Raw genomic sequence first — 22,084 nt, 5'->3', positions numbered from 1 at the left:
TCTTCTCTGCTTCTGAAACTGAAACATTGCTGGTTTGATTGAATGAAATGGGTGTTTCTTCCATGCATTAGTGCTTAAGCTCATACAAACAGAAGTGACAGTTTGTCTTTTCTTGTTGTAAATGGTATAAGAATAATTCCAAATCCTTCTTGTCTTTGTTTCAGCAAACAACATTTCATTGTTGTAAGAAAGGGAATTTAGTGTGTGCTTTGTAGTGAACTATTTTATCATGTTTATTCTATTGCATAAAATCTACAATCAGCAGATCAAGTACTTACCGGAATTTTTTTTTGATGACCAGGTACCAAATGTCAAAATTTCTACAGGTCCATGCCCTGTACAACAGCTTTGATTATCATTTAAAAGCACTATGTATGTGAATTTCCAGTTTATAATGCTAGAGGTTATTCAGGAGGTTGAGAATTCTATACAAATACACATAGAATTTGGGGGTATTCAAAGGTGCCTGAAATTCTGTCCATAATAAACCAAATCATAGGAAGTGTCTACTTGTTGCAGAGATAACATTGCCATAGATAATGTCGGCATTTCCTAATTAAATAAATTAAAAACTTTATCTTTGACTTCAAATCACTTGCCCTTCACCAATGTGGGTTCCAACCTCACTTAGGGTGTAGAATTCTTTAAGTGAGGAAGCCGACAAGCTGGCTTATGGAAGGTCTGTTGTTCTGCCCAGGTGCCTGCCTGTGATGAAATAATACCCAGAGGGACTTCTGGGGTCTCATCCACCATGAAAAGCTGGAAAGTTGCCATATGACCTATATTTTTGTTGGTATAACGTTAAACGGAAGTCAAAACTTTCTAGGCCTATTAGCAGTTCTTTTCGTAAATATAACTTTAGTTGTGTCATCAGAAAAGCAAACAGCTGAAGTATGGGGAGGGGGCTCATCTTCCAATTTACACATTTGAAATATTATGAATAGAATTTCAGGCATATTGCAGCAAGTTTCCAAAAGTCAAGATTTTTAACAGAATTTAACTGTTTTCAAAACCTGTGTTAAACCAACTTCTCTGCAGGACTTTCATCATATACAGTCAAGCTTGCATGAGGGGCCATGTTTATTAAGAGATCACTTTTACAGTTCTTTTTATGCCCCCAGCATCTACTGATGCGGGAGGCATATAGTGATTGTCCTGTCCATTCGTCTGTCCGTACGAGGTTAACCAAATGGGACTGTTTCGTCTAGCATCAACACCCCTTACTAGAATGACTTGATACTAATGCAGATGTAACCTGTGATCATTCCTCATCTTCACACATCACCTGACCTCAGTTTGACCTTGACCGCATTTTGGACTTAGGTTGCTTGATATGGGCCATCTCTTGGTTAACCAAATGGGACCGTTTCGTCTAGCATCAATACCCCTTACAAGAATGAATTGATACTAATACTGTGACCATTCCTCATCTTCAAACATCACCTCAGTTTGACCTTGTCCTTGACCTCGTTTTGGACTTAGGTGCAAAATCTATCAACAAAGATGCCACTGGGGACATCAAGCATTTATTGAACGCAGCTCCTTGTTTCTGTTGTTAATGAACAAGTTCAAGCTGTGTTTAAAAACAAAAGTTGAAAAAGAGATTGTAATGCAAGTTAATATCTCTTGATATGTATGGTCTCTCAAGTAAGTTTGACTGTATATGCAAAGACTATGCTTTGGAGAGCCAGTATTTGTTTCCAGGCGGTCTTTGCATAAAATGCAAAATGATTAGACATGAACTGAGACCAGGTGGTACTCAGAACCAGGTGGTTTCTGATCATAGGGGTTGTTTAGCTCAGGTTTGACTGTACTGAAATCTGAACCTCTGGGGATCTGTTCAAGGATTGGCTTATCAACCAAACCTATAATATCTCCTGACGTATTTTAAAGGAAAAAAGTTTGTTTTTACAGGAGTCATGAAGTTACAGCAGATAGACACAATATGTTACTTAGGTCACTTACACTATGAAAGAATCATGTATACAGTCACTTCGATGTAATAGCCACTTTTCTCAGTTTAACTTTCATGAATTTTCAATATTATAAATGTCCTTAGTACCCCTCAGTTATGTTGACTGTAATGATGCCTCACTATCAAGTATTCATGAAGCTGTTGCTTTCATGTCCAGGTTTTTTATTCAAGTCCAAGCATATTGCCTGATAAAGCCAAGCATTTTTATTATTTCATTCAACTTTTTTAAATAAATTCAGTATGATAAGGCACTCATGTAATATCATCTTTATACTTGTAGGTTTTTATTAACTTCTTAACTCATGACAGTTCAGTCAAATGTAAAGAATTTAATTAAATATGAATTTTCAGCTTCCAAACACAAGGTATAACGAGCTTTTAGAAGACTTGGATATGGACCAAGTTTCGGTAACCAAAGTTTCAGCCAGATTGGCTGAATTGTTGTGTGGTCAAGAGCACTTTTAGGCATGTTATTATGTTCAATATTAATAAGTTTTTCTCTACAAAGTTTTTGCACACGAATGCTGGGAAATGACGTTTGTTAGGGATGAAGTTTAGTTAATTAATATAGTCTCTAAACTTTATGTATTTTTGTTTTTATTTTTGAATTTAGTTGAAAACAAAGAAGTAATAAAAAAAAACTATTATTTATTAGTTCTTTGGTTGAAAAATAACAATTTAGTGACTAAATATTTAGCTTTTATTTGCTAAAATAATCTTGATAACTGTCTTAAAAGTCTCATTGAAGGAAATAACGTAGTTATCAAACAGGGCTTTAGCATGCTTTTAGTGCTGCCATCTAGCAAGTTTTTTAATATGTTGAATTAATTCTAGTTAGCATTCCTTTCATAAATCATTATAAAGTTTTAGTACCAAAAATTACTTATTTCCTTTTGAATCAAAAGCCAATGTTTTCTGAATGTACGCCAGCTTAGGTTATATTTAAGAAAAATAATTGTATCTGAAAGATGCTTTTATAGAAATAAGGCAAGGTGAAAGAAGCAGCATGGATGACCACATTATCAAGAATTCAAAAGAAAGCATGGTCATGTCAGGGACTTTTTTCATTAAATATATTAATGCACAAAGATCTACTTTTTTTACATCAAAGCAGTATTTATTTTTCTTTTTTGTTCAAATCTAGATTATTGTTTTATAGTGTTATTGTTCATTGAAATTTGTTCATGTATAGTTATTATATATAAGTTAATATATCTAGAAATTATTTGGTACAAGAGTAAGCTATTGTAGTAGATAAAAAAAATCGTATTACAAAAAAAATGATGCTGTATCTGATGATAGTTACATTACCTCTTTTTACTTGATCTCATGTTTCTATATTATATATGAGAAAATTTACATTATCTGGAGTTTTTAGCTCACCTGTCACACAGTGACAAGATGAGCTTTTGTGATCACCCTTCGTCCGTCGTCTATGCGTGCGTCCGTCAACAATTTTTTGTCTGCACGATAGTGGTTTCATTTATGATTTTATTTTAACCAAACTTGCACACAACTTGTATTAACATAAGATCTCGGTTCCTTTTTTGAACTAGCCAGATCCCATTATGGGTTCCAGAGTTATGGCCCCTGAAAGGGCCAAAGATAGATAGTTTGACCTTGTCTGCACAATAGCAGCTTTATTTATGATTTGAATTTTACCAAACTTGCACACAACTTGTATCACCGTTAGATCTTGGTTCCTTTCTTGAACTGGCCAGATTCCATCATGGGTTCCAGAGTTACGGCCCCTGAAAGGGCCAGAATTAGCTACTTTGACCTTGTCTGCACAATAGCAGCTTCATTTATAATTTTATTTTAACCAAACTTGCACAAAACATGTGTCACCATAAGATCTTGGTGCCTTTCTTGAACTGGCCAGATCCCGTTTTGGGTTCCAGAGTTATGGCCCCTGAAAGGGCCAAAATTAGCTATTTTGACCTTGTCTGCACAAAAGCAGCTTCATTTATAATTTTATTTTAACCAAACTTGCACACAACTTGTATCACCATAAGATCTTGGTTCCTTTCTTGAACTGGCTAGATCCCTTGATGGGTTCCAGAGTTATGGCCCCTGAAAGGGCCAGAATTAGCTATTTTGACCTTGTCTGCTTAATAGCAGCTTTATTTATGATTTGATTTTAACCAAACTTGCACACAACTTGTATCACCACAAGAGCTTTGTTCTTTTCTTCAACTGGCCAGATTCCATCATGGGTTCCAGAGTTATAGCCCCTTAAATGTCCAGAATTGGCTATTTTGGCTTTTGCAGCCATATAGAGACTTCATTTATGGTTTGATTTGATACAAACTTCCAAAATATCTTCAACAACAATAAATCTTGGATTCAAAGACTAACCTGTCAGATCCAATAGTAGGTTCCAGAGTTATCTTATTACCTCCCCTGATTGTAATCAAAATGGATTTATATCAATAAGTACTTATAAGACTTATTTGAAATTTCATTATTGTCATTAGTTGGACTGAGACAATCAGGGTAGATAACTATGGACTGATTTTATGTCAAATTACCTCCTTTCATTTCAAATTAAAATGGGTATATCTCCGTAACTAATGAAGATACTGATCTTAAATTTCATTTATGTCAACAGATGAACTTGGACAATCAGTGAAGATACATATTGACTGAATTTATGACAGATTACCTTCTTTATTATTTATCTAAATGAATACACCTTAGCAGCTTCTAATGAGATTGGTTTGAAACGATCATACCATTTTGAGCAATAGTACTCAAGTGAGCGACACAGGGCCATCATGGCCCTCTTGTTATACTGTATATGAAAACATTTACATTATCTCGAGTTTTTATACTGTATATGAGAACACTTACATTATCTCGAGTTTCATTACTGTATGATAGAAAACTTAATTATATCGAGACTGAATGAGAAGTAATATGCATTTTTCCTAACAAGGTTCCTTATATGTAATGTTTATTAGATTAAATGTCACTCCTAACACAGTGCTTTGTCATACAGCAAGTTTTACCTTTTTGATGGTGAAGGAAGATTCCCAGGTGCCCGTTCAGGCATTATTTCAGGCCCTAGCTGGCACCTGGGTATACCTACTGACCTTATGTAAGCCTGCTGGATGGCGTCCTCTCATGGAAGAATCCTACACCCCAATCAAGCTGATGTGAGGTGCAAGTGATTCAAAGTCAGCAGTCGTAACCACTAGCGATGTTGCTCATTGCGGAGCTGGAGCGGTCTTCTGCGATTATCAGTTGGAGCGCACAGCAAAAATACGCAAATAATTGCATGTCTGCACGCATTTAGTGTATAATATACTGACTAAAGGTTAGGGCTAGCATTACCATGGTTACAAAATATATACATTTAAGATATTTTTCATTCAAATTGCTTGAATCCAGGATATACCAGAGTCTGTAATTTATACCGGCGCTCCAGGTCTGCATTGAGTCACTGTCAACACTAGGCCACATAATAAGACTCCCATTTAGGTACTCTAGTTCTGTGTCTTTTATCCCAGGTTTTGAGTTTGTGGTATCCAACTTGCTAAAATAAACTCATTCTTTGTTGCTGATTTGCGCAACTAATTACTGGTAGGTTGTAAAAGGAAGGAGTTTTTTTTTTTTGTTTTTTTTTTTAAAGAACGCATGTCATAGGAAAGCATGAAAACTACACTTTTTACATTGATAATGCGCATGTTCATCTCTCTAAATCTAATACAGTCTGTGACCTTTTTTTAACAGTTTGCATGTATTTGCTTAAAAAGAAGAAAGAAAATGATCAGATATTAGAATGAGAACATATAGATGTGACTTAATTAGTCACGAAATAAGAGTTACTTGCCCTTTGGAATTTGTTTATAATAATTTGGTATTTCTTGTAACATACTTCATTCTACATTGATTAAATATATCTGCCATTATCATCAATGTTGCGTGTATAATAATAATAATAAAAATACTTGTTGGAATTACAGAAATGGAAAGGGCTTTGTTAGCAAAAAGAAAAAATGTTTGTGTAGGAAAAAACGTTCTAGATTGAATGGATGTGTATTGATATTTCATGGATAAGAGTTGTACAAAATACTAAAGTTTTTAAGAATAAAAGGATAAACTGTCACCATGGACATTTTAAGATATGCTACCTTTACTCAGTTTCATTTAAATGCTGATTATTTTGTGCAAATGCTTCGGGTTATGAAAGGCCTAATGGGTTATTACACAGTTTATTGCTGTTTTATATAGATTGATATTACACAGTTTGCTGGTGTTACGTCTATGGTATATTGCTATTATCACACAGTTATTGAAAATTATGTCTAAATTGTTATTACACAGTTTCTAAATGTGTTACAGAAAGCATCCAGTCTTCCATTAATTGACCTGCTGACTCAGAACACTGACTCAGTGGTGGTGAAAATGTTCCAGTATACAAGCTGGCATCAACGGGACAAAATTCCAACATCAACCAAGTCTTTCCTGTACATGATGGGATGTGTTGATGAGTGGCAGAAAAACACAAATTCACAGAGTCCTATCTGTGTCATGTCTAAGTATGATCTTAAAATATATCCTGGTTCACTTAGAGGGGTTATTTCAGATGTTGGGTAGTTGAGGAAGGGTGGGATGGGTTGCTGGGTGAGGATTGAGTGTGCTCTGGTATACCATTTCAGGAGTCGGCATTATTTTAACACTAGCCTAGAGCTAGAAAAATATTTTTGATGAATAAATCCATTGAAGGTGAAAGTATTCTGAGTCTTGATCACTTACTGTGCCCTTGTTGTTTTGGAGTAAGGTGGTTAGGGATTACCTTTGTCTGTCCTCTTGTCTGTGTGTCTATCTGAGCATCATAATTTTCAAATATATTCAAGTAGTATTGGACATAGAGTGATGAAAGTTTACAGAATTGTTACTCAGTTCTGCTGCTGGGGCTTTACTTTTGATTTCTCTCAGTAACAAGAGAAAAATGATCCTTGAATTTGTATTTTATATTGTTTTGCTGATGTTGGTCTGTCTGTCTGTCTGTCTGTCTGTTGGTCGGTCTGTAGACCCATCGGTTTCTGGATGATAACTCAAGAACGCTTGGACCTAGGATCATGAAAGTTTATAGGGAGGTTGGTCATGACCAGCAGATGACCCCTATTGATTTTGATTTTAGTAGGTCAAAGGTTAAGTCACAGTGACCCGGAACAGGTAAACCGTTTCCGGATGAATACTTGAGAACGCTTGACCTAGAGCATTGGTCTACGGATCGCGGGGTCGTGAGTTCGATCCTGGGGCAGGGCGTATGTTCTCCATGACTATTTTTATAAACAACATTGTGTCTGAAATCATTAGTCCTCCACCTCTGATTCATGTGGGGAAGTTGGCAGTTACTTGCGGAGAACAGGTTTGTACTGGTACAGAATCCTGAGGAACACTGGTTAGGTTAACTGGCCGCCGTTACATGACTGAAAAACGGTGTTAAACCCAAAACAAACAAAGGTCAAGGTCATAGTGACCCAGAACAGTAGAACTTTTTTTGCCAAATACAGTAGAGTCCACTTAATATGAACTCGCTTGATATGAATTTTTGGATAAAACGAACAAAATCCAGATTCCCTGGCTGAGTCCTTTTTTCTTTGTAAAATCGGTAATAGCGAACTTGCTTCATATGAATAATCGGTAGATACGAACACATTTTGAAAGTCCCAATTAGCTTAAATGTTGTAATTTTCCATCTTTTGATACAATTTTTTTTAGAAGTCAGCGGCCATTTCGTCCTTGTTATGCTTGACTATTTAATAGTTTGAAACTGTACAGTGCTGATATTAATGGAAGTAAATAAAATTGGCGGTGGATATAATTTGGCGCTCTGGACCTCGACCACACATTAAAATTTAAATTAATACAGTTTTAGGTGTTTAAGTATGACTTTTGTTGAGTAATTTCAATGTTATCTGAATAAATTAACTTAATCAGTTTAAAACTATTAACTACTTCCATATATCGGAATCTATTCACCGATGATACCGGTGATACTGCCCAACTTACTCGTACAAATTATCTGATGAGTCATACATTTCATTGATACGAATTTCATTTGATATGAACATATTTCCCAGGTCCGGATGAGTTCGTATAAAGCAAGTTTGACAATAACCAGCTAGAGAATGCTTTGGTCTAAGATCACATTTGATACGGGGGTCACTTATGACTGGTAAATGACCCATAATTATTGATGAGAAGGCAGTACATGAAACGTCCAGTGCACAGTGACCAAATAATTTCTGTTCCTTGTGCAGTTACTGAATGCATCAAGGGGGGCATTTCATGCTCTATGAGCTCTTGTTCAAATATTGGTTACATGATGTTGAAAGAAATATATGACCTTTACATATGGAACTTTTCAGAATCATTTATCAGCATGTGAATTAACTTTTGGTTTTGGTATTGGTTATAAAGACATACATTCTGACCAGGTTTCATATATATCCAGTGGAAAATGTGGCCTTCTAGAGTGTAAACAAGATTTTTCTGTGATTTGATTTAGTGACTTGGTATCTGACCACAGATGACCCAATTTCAAACGTATCCAAGATTTTATTCAGACCAGTTTTGATAAAGACTGCGTAAACAGTAGTGTGTAACCAGTCAAATTGTTAATGACATCTGACACATGGCGATGGCAAAAGCTCACCTTGAGCACCTTGTGTGTTTTGTTGGATTTAATGTTACACCAACATAATGATAGGTTATTTTGTCACTTTCCAGCTTTTGTTGGTGGAGAAAGACTTAAAGGTCTCCCAGCATTATTTCAGGCAGGTAGAACCACTGACCTACTGCAGGTCAGCTAGATGACCTCCTCACCTGAAAGAATTCTGGATCCTGAGCAAGGTCTCAAATCCACAGCAGTGAGGGGCAAGTGAAAGAAGTCATTTGAGCCGCGCCATGGGAAAACCAACATAGTGGCTTTGCGACCAGCATGGATCCAGACCAGCCTGCGCATCCGCGCAGTCTGGTCAGGATCCATGCTGTTCGCTAACAGTTTCTCTGATTCCAATAGGCTTTGAAAGCGAACAGCATGGATCCTGACCAGACGGCACGGATGCGCAGGCTGGTCTGGATCCATGCTGGTCGCAAAGCCAGTATGTTGGTTTTCTCATGGCATGGCTCAAAATTTTACTTTCAGCACTCATTCACAGAGGCCCCTGTATACAAGTATGACTGTACTGTTGAAGAATGGTATTAAACCTAATAACACCATTTGACTATTTTCATGCCATAAATAAAGCAATGTTGATTTTATAGTTACAAGGATGTATAAAGTAAATGTGGACTGTATTTTATTATTTCAGGGATGGATACAGTAAATGTGGACTATTTTATAATTTCAGGGATGTATACAGTAAATGTGGACTGTATTTTATAATTACAGGGATGAATACTGTAAATGTGGACTTACTATAATTTCAGGTATGGATACAGTAAATGTGGACTATTTTATAATTTCAGGGATGGATACAGTAAATGTGGACTGTATTGTACATTGAATATATGTTGTGACCAAATTCATTGTGAAAAGGAAGTAGACATCTTAAATGCAGTCAGAGTGGTGAAGAAGAACAGAACCCAACTTGTATCCACATTGGTATGATGATTCTTGCTAAATCATTAATATTTGTAGGGGATTGATTTTTGTGATTGGGCCATTCCACCAAATTAACTTCCAACAATTAGGTAGAATTCCTGTTCATTTTTATGTTCAAAATTTAAAACCCACAAATTCATACCACCCCCAAAATAGTCATTTTTAGTCCAAGTCATGAAGTTTTATGCCCCCAGAATTTGACAATTTTACAGTATTAAGTTTATACAACAACGGGACATTTCACCATTGAATTTTTAAGTTGATTGAATCGTTCCACACATGAATCTTTAATCATTCACATCTTTCTATTTTGATTATAAGACTAAAGTATTTGTTGATTTGTCTCTGAAAATGACCTTGCTTTGTAATGGAACATGTTGGGCTTTTTAGAAAAAATGTCTAGATTATAAGATTCTTTCACTGGTTGTAGGTGCAGATGGGAATATCTGGCCCCGAGGGTAACTGTTTAAGGCGGTAACTAGGCTCCTGCCGAGTTACCGCGTAAACAGTTACCAGAGAGCCGGATATTCCCATCTGCACCTACAGCCAGTGATAGAATCTTTTTCTTGCATACCATATTCAAGAAATAATTTCAAAAATAAAATCAAACGAATGACTTTCTTTATACAACTATTTACTTACAGCAGCATATTTAAACAAAGCACGGGAAATCAACGTCCGTAAACAGGAAAGACGTCATGACGTTTCAAAGACAAATGACAATGTTTAGTTCCTGTTTTGTTTTATCACTTGCAGCGTAACGTTATATATTTTTAATAATGGATTTTTACTCTGTTTTATGAAATAAACTTTAAATTACTACATAAATCTTCTACATATATGTAGTTCGCAATACGTCAGTTGCAGCACGAGAGTCATCTTACACCCCGGGTGTAAGATGGAGTTTTCCAGCACCGGTGAAAATACCGGAAATCCCCGTCTGGTATGCAAGAAGACAGGATCCGTAACATCTCTTACCTAAATAATGCTGCTAAAGCAAATGCTTGTCGGCTTGTCCAAAGTTTATTTTTCGATTGGGTACAAGTCAGAATAAATAATACCATATTTTACAGGACTTTGTTAAATAATCTTTTTATTCTGTTCTCCTTTGTCTCGGTAAAACAAAAAGCAATACCGACAGGCACATATTTACAGAAAAATCACATCAAACTCTTATGGATGTTGAATAAAATGCAGATACCTGTATCTGTCAACAAGTTTTATCATTTAGTTAAAATGGGGATTCAAACCAATGTTATTGCAACATCCAATATAGAATACATCATATCTAATACGGAAATGTATTGAACATTCACATGGTGCAAACACTAGTCACTGAGTGGAAAAGAAAAATAGGTATAGAATAATATGTTGTATTGAACAGTACTGATAAGCATGAAGGCTATTCTGCGATGAACCACTGGTTTAAACTTTGTACTGTTTTTCTTTCAGGCTGAGTACATCTATTGTTACTCTTATATGTCATTGGTTGTTCATTTGATGTTGGAGGAATCTCCAAAAATAACACTGACTTCTCCTACTGTGATAGAGGGTGAAATACAGCAGGGTTATGAACTCTTGACTGGTTTTGAAAATATTCTTTGTCCACAGCCTGCAGAGGAAGTAAACAAAAATGGAACCAGTCTGAAAAATCTGAATCACACAAGTGCTTTCACAGCAGATTTTCAAAGTGACTCAAAAGGTTCATCTTGTGATGGATTAAATACTCATGGATTAGATTCACAAACACTTTTAGGAGGTGAAAAAGTTATTGAGACAGGTCACAGGAAATCCTCAGGAATTATGTCAGAAAATGTTAATGGTCATATTCACAAAAATGGCCGAATGCAGACGCACAAAGAGGAAAATGTGACAGCTCCAGCTGCTCCGGGTCACATACATGTATGGGATCCAGAAACTATTGCTCACTTCAACGAACCTGCTTCTGCAGAGCTCAAATTGCCAAGACGACAGAGCACCAAGAGACGGCCTTTTTATCGCCAGAATGCTCAAGAAATGAATGAAATTCGTGCAGTAGACTATTCATCAGTAGATATGGACATATTAGAGTCCAGTTATTTGTGATCTTTGCATATTTCATGTTTTCTTTATTCTTTTTATAAAGTCCTTTATCAATAACATTTTTGTGTTCAAAATGTACATAGTATTTTTCAATTCTCTTTTCTTGTAAAGACAGCAATATTGTACACTTCTCTTTTCTGCGATATATAAAGAACAAAAGAATGAAAGAAAAGTGAAACTAAAGGGGAAAGACTTATAGAAGAGATTAATATTGCTTCTTCTGCAGTGCTTAAAATATGCAAACTTTTAGTTGAAAACTTCCTGTTAAATCGATTCTTCAACATAAACCTGCAAACTACAGATTTGTAGTTATAAAAATATGCCATAATAACAGTATTTAACAGTTTGTTTTTCCACTTGCTCTAAGATTCTAGATATGTAGAGCACTTTAGCTATAAGAGTAGAGTAGTATTGCTTTTTATAGACAATTTGGAAATTTATAGTTCTAGTTTGATTTGGAAAAGCTATACACTGCAACCTTGAAAAGCCATTAATACAGACTTGTTGTCATATTTTCATTGTTCCCATACAGGACTACAGATTTTTATTTCTTCCTCGGAAATCTTCTTTGATAAAAGTTTCAGGATGCGTTAATCCAATGTTTTTTCTTGCAATTTTTTGGTTAAATTTCGAAACTGATCCCTTCCTTTCATACGTATTCATTGGGAAATAATTCTGTGAATTTCTTAACTGCATTAATACGTAAAGTCAAATCTTGACATTAAAAAGTAAAAACCCTATTCATTTTATCTTCAAAACTTTGAAATCTATGAATTCTTGTGGTCACCAGTAAATAGCTATTTGAGCAAAACCACACAATTTATTGGCAGTGGGATTAAATGATTTTGCAGTATATATATTGCGTAGACATTATATACTGGTAAATTTATTTTGATGAAATTTCAAACGATCCTTTGATATTTGTTACTGTATGTTGAAAGTAACTTCTTAGACCTTCAGTCATACTGAAAAATCTATCTTAGAAAACTATTTACACAGTTTTATTGGCAAAATAGCTTTAGAAAAGTCTGACATGAAATGTTGAAATGGAAACAAAATCACTTTTTTAAGATTTATATAATGTGCTTTTTAGTGACAACATGAACGGACGTAAAACGTTTCTCCATTCTTTAATTCAGTGACATCTTCTAGGTTGTTTCACGTACTGGACAGTTCCTTGAAGGGAAGAAATGTCTTGCCACAAGTTTTCATGTACAGTCGACTCTTGATGTAAAAGCCACACAACACTCACTAAATATGTTACATTTAGAAATAAAATTTGTCCTCCTAGTCAGGTTGTTTCTGATCACAGGTAATCTGTAGATCACAGGATCAACACACCGGTTAAATCTCGACATCTGGACTGTCCTTCAACACCTGTGTTACAAAAAGGTTGCAGTGTACATTGTAGTGATGTGCCATTAACCATACCTTTTAAGATTTGCTTTCTGTATTGCGCTCAATTTTTACCATGACTTGCATAGTTTTTTTCATAATTTTACAAAAACAGTCAGCTCATATTTTCATGAAAACATGTTTTTAGCCAGTAGTTGTCTCTTTTTCTTGTTTTGCCTTTTGATTTATAAATACTGACCCAAGGTGGGAGATTTTCAGCACTGTTTGTGACATAGATAGGATCAAGTTTAATTAATAAGATTATTGCTTTTTGTGTAAAAAATAATGAATATTTCTTTTACTTCCTGAAGAAAATTGGCAGACTATTTGTACTACAGTTCTTAGACCAGTCACAAAACTAGAGCATCTGATGGATTGTCTCTAACATCTAATTTAAAATTGACCAATGGTGAAGTTGCAATCTGAGACTGGTTTACAGAATTGGATTAATACTTGTAAAACTTACAATCAGTCCAGCTATGTGTAGTATGAAGTATAAGGCATGCGCTTTCTAGGCTGTTGATAAAATTTGTTGCCCATTATAGTAAAGTATGATATTTGTCCTTTTTAACATTTTAGATATTTTCTTTTGAATAAGGAACACTATATAACAGGAATTGATAATTGGATATGTTAAAGAAGTGAATAAAAGAAAGCAAATGCTCGATTTACTTACAAAATACTTTTGCTGAATGGTCTTAAAATAAAACTGAACCTACAACATGATACAGTTGAATCATGGCTATATGTCGTAATTACCTCCCCTGAGTTTGTATCGCTGCAAAAAATGACAGTAGGAAATAACTAGGCAAACTTAAATATCAATGGATAGCTTGTATGCAGACTTGTTTTCATTTGTTCAAATTTGACCAGATTTAAATTTTCATGGCAATAGCATATGCAGAGTATAAAGATTGACTCGGGCCTGTGAAGGCGGGGAGTCTTAAATATGCCATAAATTTTATTTATATGGAAGCAAGAAGTACTTTTGATCAAAAGCTTTGGTATCCTGAGGATAAGTTTTAAGAACAAGAAATATTCAGAACAAGAATCTGTTTGAAACTTAAACATATGTTCTAATGTAGGCATGGTTTTCCCTATTTAGAATATTGAAAAAGCTTGTAGTGTAGCATTGCATGCTTCGATAGATATAGCTTTAGCCTTCGAGTTCAATATTTGATCATGGGCAGCTGACTGTCATACATGACATAATTTGCTGTAAGCAAATTGGTTCCATGTTTAGGATGGTAATTAATGTCTTACTGACTTACTTTAGTGGTTGACTTGTTTTAGTGTTCTGAAGCCTAAGCTGTCAACAAGACCACTTAGTTTGTAATCTAGTGTTGGAATTTCAAACTGGTACATGTATACATAGGTGTAACATAAAATTTTACTACTTCATTTTGATGAACTTTTGATATTCTACATTTCCAGCAGGTTCCATTTGTACTAGAGTTTTTTTGGTTTTTTTTCTCAACTCATAACTTCCCTTACAGAAGAAAAAGGCCTGCTGCGTACTCTTGCTGTGTACATACAGCGTATATGATGCGTACATGATGTGTACTGAAATCAAGGGCTTTAAATAGTATGCAGGATATACACCGCACATACACCGATAGTACGTTTGTAGTACACTTTTGACATGCAAATGAGCTCTGCCGCTTACTACTTGCTGCGTACATGCTGTGGACTACATAGTACACAGGATGTATGCTGGAGGAATTAGTATGCGGGAAATAGTACGCAGCATGTACGCAGCACATACACTTTTCACATGCAAATGAGCCTGCGGGGTACATGCTGTGTACTCCTGGCCCGAGTCCTGCGGCATACATGCTGTGTACTCCTGCTGCATACATGCTGTGTACTCTTGTGGCGAAACTGCTGTGATAATATAAATTCCTTACCCCACCAACTTTTGTATGCAAATGCTGATCATTTGGACAGAAAAAAACAGAAAAAAGATAAGTGACATGCATCAATAAGTATTTACCCTTACCAAAATAATGTAGATTGATGTTATCAAATAAATTAGTATGCTTTTCTTCATCCACTTTTCAATGAAATAAATCAATTTTTGTAGCATGTAATTTGGTAAACTTTTGAAGAAAATGGCGTAACTGCATCAAGGGGAAACAACTTTAATGCAACTAAATATAAGTGTTATGATTTATTATAGACGATGTGTGCGTAGTATGTATTTATTTTGATTAAAATCCATCTGAGAACAATATTCTAGGACTGGAATTATATAGGCATTTATACACTTTTACGTCCGTAAAAAGTAGCGCACCAAAAAATTTTGGATTGATTTTTTCCAATGGGGCGAGCGCAATTAGCCAAAAATGTTCTGAAAATATACGAGCGGCAAATCCGATGAACAACTTTTTAATCTGGTGAGGCCTTAATGAGTTAACATAATGAGCAGTAAAGCCTTTATAAAACATGATAGAATGGTGTTTTGCTTAAGAGTATTCAAATAACAGTTTGAGCTATTAATTCTTCTCATTCGGGCGCTGTTGAGGCATTATCTTGGTAATTATTTCATGTATTACAAAATGTAATGCAACGAAGTTCAAATAAGGCTTTTCAATTATCCAAGTTAGAAAGCTCCAGGATTAATTCAAAATGAAAAAGAATATATTTTTACACTGCATGCAAGGTGCAGCTCAGAAATCACTAAGATGTAAGCTTCACAAATGAACATTGCAAATAGTAAATGGCCAATTTTCATTGTTCAGAATACCGGTAATCTGAACTATTCTATGCTATTAAGATAAAAGTTACTTGGAAATCAAGTTCTTGCTTCCAAAAAAAAAAAAAAATGTACAAATCCTTCCTGCATGAAGTGTACTTCAGACTTTTACCTAAAAAAAATTCAAAGTATAAACACCAAAAGAAAATGAATAAGTCCCTCCCGCGTATATGAAGTTTACTTCAGACTTTAACTTATAAAAAAAAACTAAGTATAAATGCCAAAAGAAACTGTACAAGTCTTTCCCGCGTATATGAAGTGTACTGCACAAATTTCAAAGTATCTGCGGTGTACATGCAGTGTACTATTTTCTTGTACAAGTCCCTCCTGCATACATGCAGTGTACTCCTTAAATTTTCAGAGTCTGTGCTGCGTACTTGAAGTGTACTAGTGACCTCCTGCGTACATGCTGTGTACTCGTCGAAATAGTACGCGGCATGTACGCGGCATGCGGTTATGTAAAATGTACTCCTCTGGGGTACTACTGTGTTCGCGGCATATACACAGCAAATACGCAGCATGTACGCCACAGAGGCTTGCTTCTGTAAGGGTTCAGTTTTTCAACAAATATTTATAAAAGTTAACAAAACAAAACAGTTTTCTTATCATGATTAGGTTAAAATACAGCCATGAACAAAGAAATATTGTAATAAAACCATCTCAAAAGTATTTGTTAGGTATTCAGCTTTAAAGTTTGGTTTGTTTTTAGCCAAAGTGATTCTTGAGTTGAAAGAGGGGTATGCTTTTTAGCTCACCTGAGCAATGCTCAGGTGAGTTATTGTGATCACTCGATGTCTGTCGTCTGTCTGTCTGTCATCTGTCAACATTTAGCTTGTGTATGCGATAGAGGCTGTATTTTTCAACTGATCTTCATGAAATTTTGTCAGAATGATGACCTTGATGAAATCTAGGCCGAGTTCGAAAATGGGTCATCTGGGGTCAAAAACTAGGTCAAATTAAAAGAAAAACCTTGTGTATGTGATAGAGGCTGTATTTTCCAATTGATCTTCATGAATTTTTGTCGGAATGATTACCTTGATGAAATCTAGCCCAGGTTTGAAAATTGGTCATCTGGGGTCAAAAACTAGGTCACAAGGTCAAATGAAAAAAAAAAACCTTGTGTATGCGATAGAGGCAGTATTTTTCAATTGATCTTCATGAATTTTGTCAGAATGGTTACCTTGATTAGTCTAGGCCAGGTTCCAAAACGGGTCATCTGGGGTCAAAAACCAGGTCACTAGGTCAAATCAAAGAAAAACCTTGTGTATGCAATAGAGGCTGTATTTTTCAATTGATCTTCATGAAATTTTGTCAGAATGATTACCTTGATGAAATCTAGGCCGAGTTTGAAAATGGGTCATCTGGGCTAAAAAACTAGGTCACTAGGTCAAATCAAAGAAAAACCTTGTGTATGCAATAGAGGCTGTATTTTTCAACTGATCTTCATGAAATTTGGTCAGAATGATTACCTTGATGAAATCTAGGCCAAGTTTGAAAATGGGTCATCTGGGCTCAAAAACCAGGTCACTAGGTCAAATCAAAGAAAAACCTTGTGTATGCGATAGAGGCTGTATTTTTCAACTGACCTTCATGAAATTTGGTCAGAATGATTACCTTGATGAAATCTAGGCCGAGTTTGAAAATGGGTCATCTGGGTTTAAAAACCAGGTCACTAGGTCATATCAAAGAAAAACCTTGTGTATGCAATAGAGGCTGTATTTTTCAATTGATCTTCATGAAATTTTGTCAGAATGATTTCCTTGATGAAATCTAGGCAGAGTTTGAAAATGGGTTATCTGGGGTAAAAAAACTAGTTCACTAGGTCAAATCAAAGAAAAACCTTGTGTAGGTGATAGAGGCTGTATTTTTCAACTGATCTTCATGAAATTAGGTCAGAACGATTACCTTGATGAAATCTAGGCCGAGTTTGAAAATGGGTCATCTGGGGTCAAAAACTAGGTCACTAGGTAAAATCAAAGAAAAATCTTGTGTATGCAATAGAGGCTGTATTTCTCAACTGATCTTCTTGAAATTTTGTCAGAATGATTACCTTGATGAAGTCTAGGCCGAGTTTGAAAATGGGTCATCTGGTGTCAAAAACTAGGTCACTAGAACTAATCAAAGAAAAACCTTGTGTATGCAATAGAGGCTGTATTTTTCAAATGAGGTTCATGAATTTTGGCCAGAATGATAGACTTGATTAATATTTATGCAAAGTTTGAAAATGGGTCATCTGGGGTCAAAAACTTGGTCACTAGGTCAAATCAAAGAAAAACCTTGTGTATGCGGTAGAGGCTGTATTTTCCAGCTGATCTTCATGAAATTTTGTCAGAATGTTTTCCTTGATGAAATCTAGGCCGAGTTTGAAAGTGGGTCATCTGGGGTCAAAAACTAGGGTACTAGGTCAAATCAAATAAAAACCATGTGTATGTGATAGAGGCTGTATTTTTCAATTGATCGTCATGAATTTTGGTCAGAATGATTGCATTGATGAAATCTAGGTCAGGTATGAATATGGGTCATCTGGGGTCAAAAACTAGGTCACCAGGTCAAAAGAGAAAAACCTTGTGTATGCAATAGGGGCTGCATTTTACACCAGATCTTCATGAAATTTGATCAGAATGAATGAAATCTAGGTCGAATTTGAATATGGGTCATCTAGGGTCAAAAATAGGTCACCGGTCAAATTAAAGAAAAACCTTGTGTACACAATAGGGGCTGCATTTTACACTGGATATATATAAAATTTAGTCAGAATGATTGCCTTGGTGAAATCTAGGTCAAGTTAGAATATGGGTCATCTGTGGTTAAAAACTAGGTCACTAGGTCAAATAAAAGAAAAAACTTGTGTATCGATAGAGACTGTATCAATTGATCTTCATGAAATTTGGTCAGAATGATAGCCTTGATGAAATTAAGGTCAAGTTTTAATACGGGTCATCTAGGATCAAAAACTAGGTCGCTTTGACAAATCAAAGAAAAACGTTTTGTATGTGATAGAGGCTGTATTTTTCAATTGAGGTTCATGAAATTTGGTCAGAATGATTGCCTTGATCAAATCTAGGTCAAGTTCGAATGTAGGTTACCTTGGCTTAAAAACTAGGTCACTAGGTCAAATTGAAGAAAATACTTGTTTACACTTCAAGAGACCACAGTTTTGGTCCAGTCTTAATGAAAATTGGTCAGAATATTTGTTTCCATGAAATCACTAGGTCAAACATGTTTACACTGTTATGGTGTGTTTCTCAGGTGAGCGACCTAGGGCCATCTTGGCCTTCTTGTTTGATATGTTTTGTTGTACTGAAGAGAAATTGTTTTCAGTTGAAAATGTAGACTAAGTTGAGACAGCCAGTGTCTCCTTTTATGGTCACCTGAGGAGAAACTGCTTTAGGTGAGGTATAGTGATACTCGTGTGTCCATCGTTGTCTTGTTAACATTTTTACTTAATGACTAGATGACAATTTTGGCCCAGTTCTGGAAATGGGTCTGTTAGTGTCAAAATTATCTCAAGTAAAAAAAGTTGGCGGGTTGAATTGTAGAAAAGTTTTATTAACACTTCAGAGGCCATATTTCTACCCAATCTTCATGTAAAAATCTAGGTTCGAAATTGGGTTATCTTAGGTAAGAAGGAAGGTCACTATGTCAAAAAAAAGTTGTTAGCGGAATGTTTTTACCAGGTCCTTGTAAAAACTTTGTCAGAATGGCTGTCTTTCTGATTGTTATGTCAAGTTTGAAGAAGTAAGAAGTAGGTCAGGTGAGCTATAGAGGGCCTCCATGACCCTCGTGTTTTTCAAGAGAGCATTTTTACTTAGACATTCCCAAAGTTGTTAAAGGGGCTTGCCTGCAGATTTTAATCTGTTTGAATTGTTTTTCAAATTTATAATTGCACTTTCATGTACAGTTAATGTAACTGGAATTACACCTACTGAATGATCTACCTTTTTCGTAACAAGGTTTATACTGGGTTTCTCTTTAAATGAAAGGCAATACATGTACTGTAAATATTACACAATCTTAAAAACTAAAGTTTGGTAATATGAACTTTTTAGCTCGACTATTCAAAGAATAGGTAGAGCTTTTGGACTCTTTCATGTGTCGGTGTCCGCGTCACGATTTTGTTTAGTTTTTAGCACACCTGAGCCAAAGGCTCATGGTGAGCTATTGTGACTGCTCAATGTCCGTCATGCGTCCGTCAACATTTTCTAAAAGAATCTTCTTCTTGAAAACCACTGGGCAGAATTACACCAAACTTCACAGGAATGATCATTGGGTGGCCCCCTTTCAAAATTGTTCAAAGAATTGAATTCCATGCAGAACTGTGGTTGCCATGGCAACCGAAAGGAAAAACTTTAAAAATCTTCTTGTCCAAAACCACAGGGCTTAGGGCTTTGATATCTGGTCTGTAGCATTATCTAATGGTCCTCTACCAAAATTGTTCAAATTATCCCCCTAGGGTCAAATATGGCCCCACCCCGGGGGTCACATGGTTTATATAGACTTATATAGGGAAAACTTAAAGGAAAAATCTTCTTGTACAAAACCACACGGCCTAGAGCATTGATATTTGGTATGTAGCATCATCTAGTGGTCCTCTACTAAGATTGTTCAAATTATCCCTCTAGGGTCAAATATGGCTCCGCCCCGGGGATCCCAAGTTTAACATGGACTGATACATGAAAAAAAAGTTTAAAAATCTTCTTGTCTGAAACCACAACACTTAGACCTTTGATATTTGGTTTGTAGCATTGTCTGATGCATTGTCTAGTAGTCCTCTACCAAAATTGTTCAAATTGTGCCCCTGGGGTTAAAAGAGGCCCCGCCCTGGGGTCACTTAGTTACTATGTGAGTTATATAGGAAAAAATACTTAAAAAATCATTTGATCCTATTTCCAAGACTGTTTATTAATAGTTACCTGATGACCCCAAGTAATATTATGTCACTTGACTGTGACCTTGACCTACTGACCTACTTCCTTGTTTTTTAAGATACAGCCTTGAAATTTTGATGACATACACAGTTTTGCACACCAGTTGTAAAACTGAATATCATTGACCATGAATGTGACCTACTGACTTTCTTAATATTTTATTATCAGTTTGATCTTTGAAACATGTAGCTCATATTACTCCGGTGAGCAATCCAGGGTCATCATGACCCTCTTGTTACATGTAAGCTGGTATTTCAGTAACCACTTGGGAATGGATTGAAACTTCATACGCTTATTCAATGTGATAAACTGACCTACATTGCACAGGTTCCATAACTCTATTTTGCTTTTTTACAAAATTATGCCCCTTTTTCGATTTTTATATTCATTCAATTGACAAGGCTATTGAATAGTCGAGTGTTGCTGTCCTCTGACAGCTCTTGCTCGGTTTTCAAAATACCTATACTGGTTTAGAATTTTTATCATCAAACGTTTTGTAAAGTTCAGCATTTTTAATTCCATAAAAGTTTTTAAAAATTATTCAGTAACCATAAATTTGTGTGGATTATTATAAAACTTTTAGGGTATATGTTAGTTATCTCAAAAACAACATTTCCATGTAAAATGTTTATAATTTTGCATGATTTTTACATTTTTGACCATATTAAAAATTGATTTAATTAAAAGATATCTTAGAAGTTAAAACAGATCCTGCTATCACCTACTGAGACCTTTGTAATGATGTATTTAACAAATAATCAAGGCCTTCGCGTTGTTTATCGTCTGATTTACCACGGTAGTGTTCAGATGCGTAGGAATTGAACCATGAGGGCGTCAGCCCATGTGGTTAAATACTGAAGCATCTGAACGATGAACTGTGGTAAATTAGATGATAAATCACAAGAAGGCATTGATTGTTTTCATTCTGACATGCTCATTGATATACTTTAATAAATATTTTACTGGACTTCATTTAGGCGAGGAGTAATGTATCGGACGTCATGCCGCAATCTGACGTCATAATGCTCTCTTACCGGTCCGCGCGTCAACTGTTGTTTATCGCAGAATATACAGAACTTCATTTTCTTCTTTGTTTAACTGGAAATCAAATCGAGCCATGTTAGAATTTAGTTTATATCTTGATAAAAAGAATCTGTTATGGATTACCAGTATATAGATCAAACAGTAGGCAGTATTTATTTAGGAAAAAAATGCTTTTTAAATTATGTAGAAAAGCTCTCTTCTGTTTTGATCACAAATAAAAATTGTCATAGATGTATCAGGAATTAAAATAAACTTTGTATCATATTCATAAAATCTCAGAATAG

The 22,084-nt window shown here is 35.4% G+C and overlaps 1 protein-coding gene across 7 annotated transcripts in view; it reads left to right on the top strand.

Annotated features, from left to right (window-relative positions):
• LOC123525078 (receptor-type tyrosine-protein phosphatase mu-like) overlaps window positions 1-21,883 on the top strand; it is a 217,894-nt gene extending 196,011 nt beyond the window's left edge. For 5 of the 7 annotated variants that reach the window (XM_045303811.2, XM_053538195.1, XM_045303817.2 and 2 more), the window contains 4 exons: window positions 2,327-2,383; window positions 6,323-6,519; window positions 9,461-9,596; window positions 11,049-21,883. In XM_045303811.2, the coding sequence (XP_045159746.1) occupies window positions 2,327-2,383; window positions 6,323-6,519; window positions 9,461-9,596; window positions 11,049-11,681 (1,023 nt within the window). In that variant the 3' untranslated portion in view covers window positions 11,682-21,883. The remainder of the gene's footprint in view (window positions 1-2,326; window positions 2,384-6,322; window positions 6,520-9,460; window positions 9,597-11,048) is intronic. The other 2 variants (XM_045303816.2, XM_053538196.1) reach the window with 1 other exon arrangement.
• Window positions 21,884-22,084: the final 201 nt, after the last annotated feature.

This window comes from Mercenaria mercenaria, chromosome 3 (genome assembly GCF_021730395.1).
Source record: "Mercenaria mercenaria strain notata chromosome 3, MADL_Memer_1, whole genome shotgun sequence".
NCBI lineage: Eukaryota > Metazoa > Mollusca > Bivalvia > Venerida > Veneridae > Mercenaria > Mercenaria mercenaria.
Note: the sequence above shows the minus strand (reverse complement) of the source record. Positions and strands in the feature narration are given on the sequence as shown.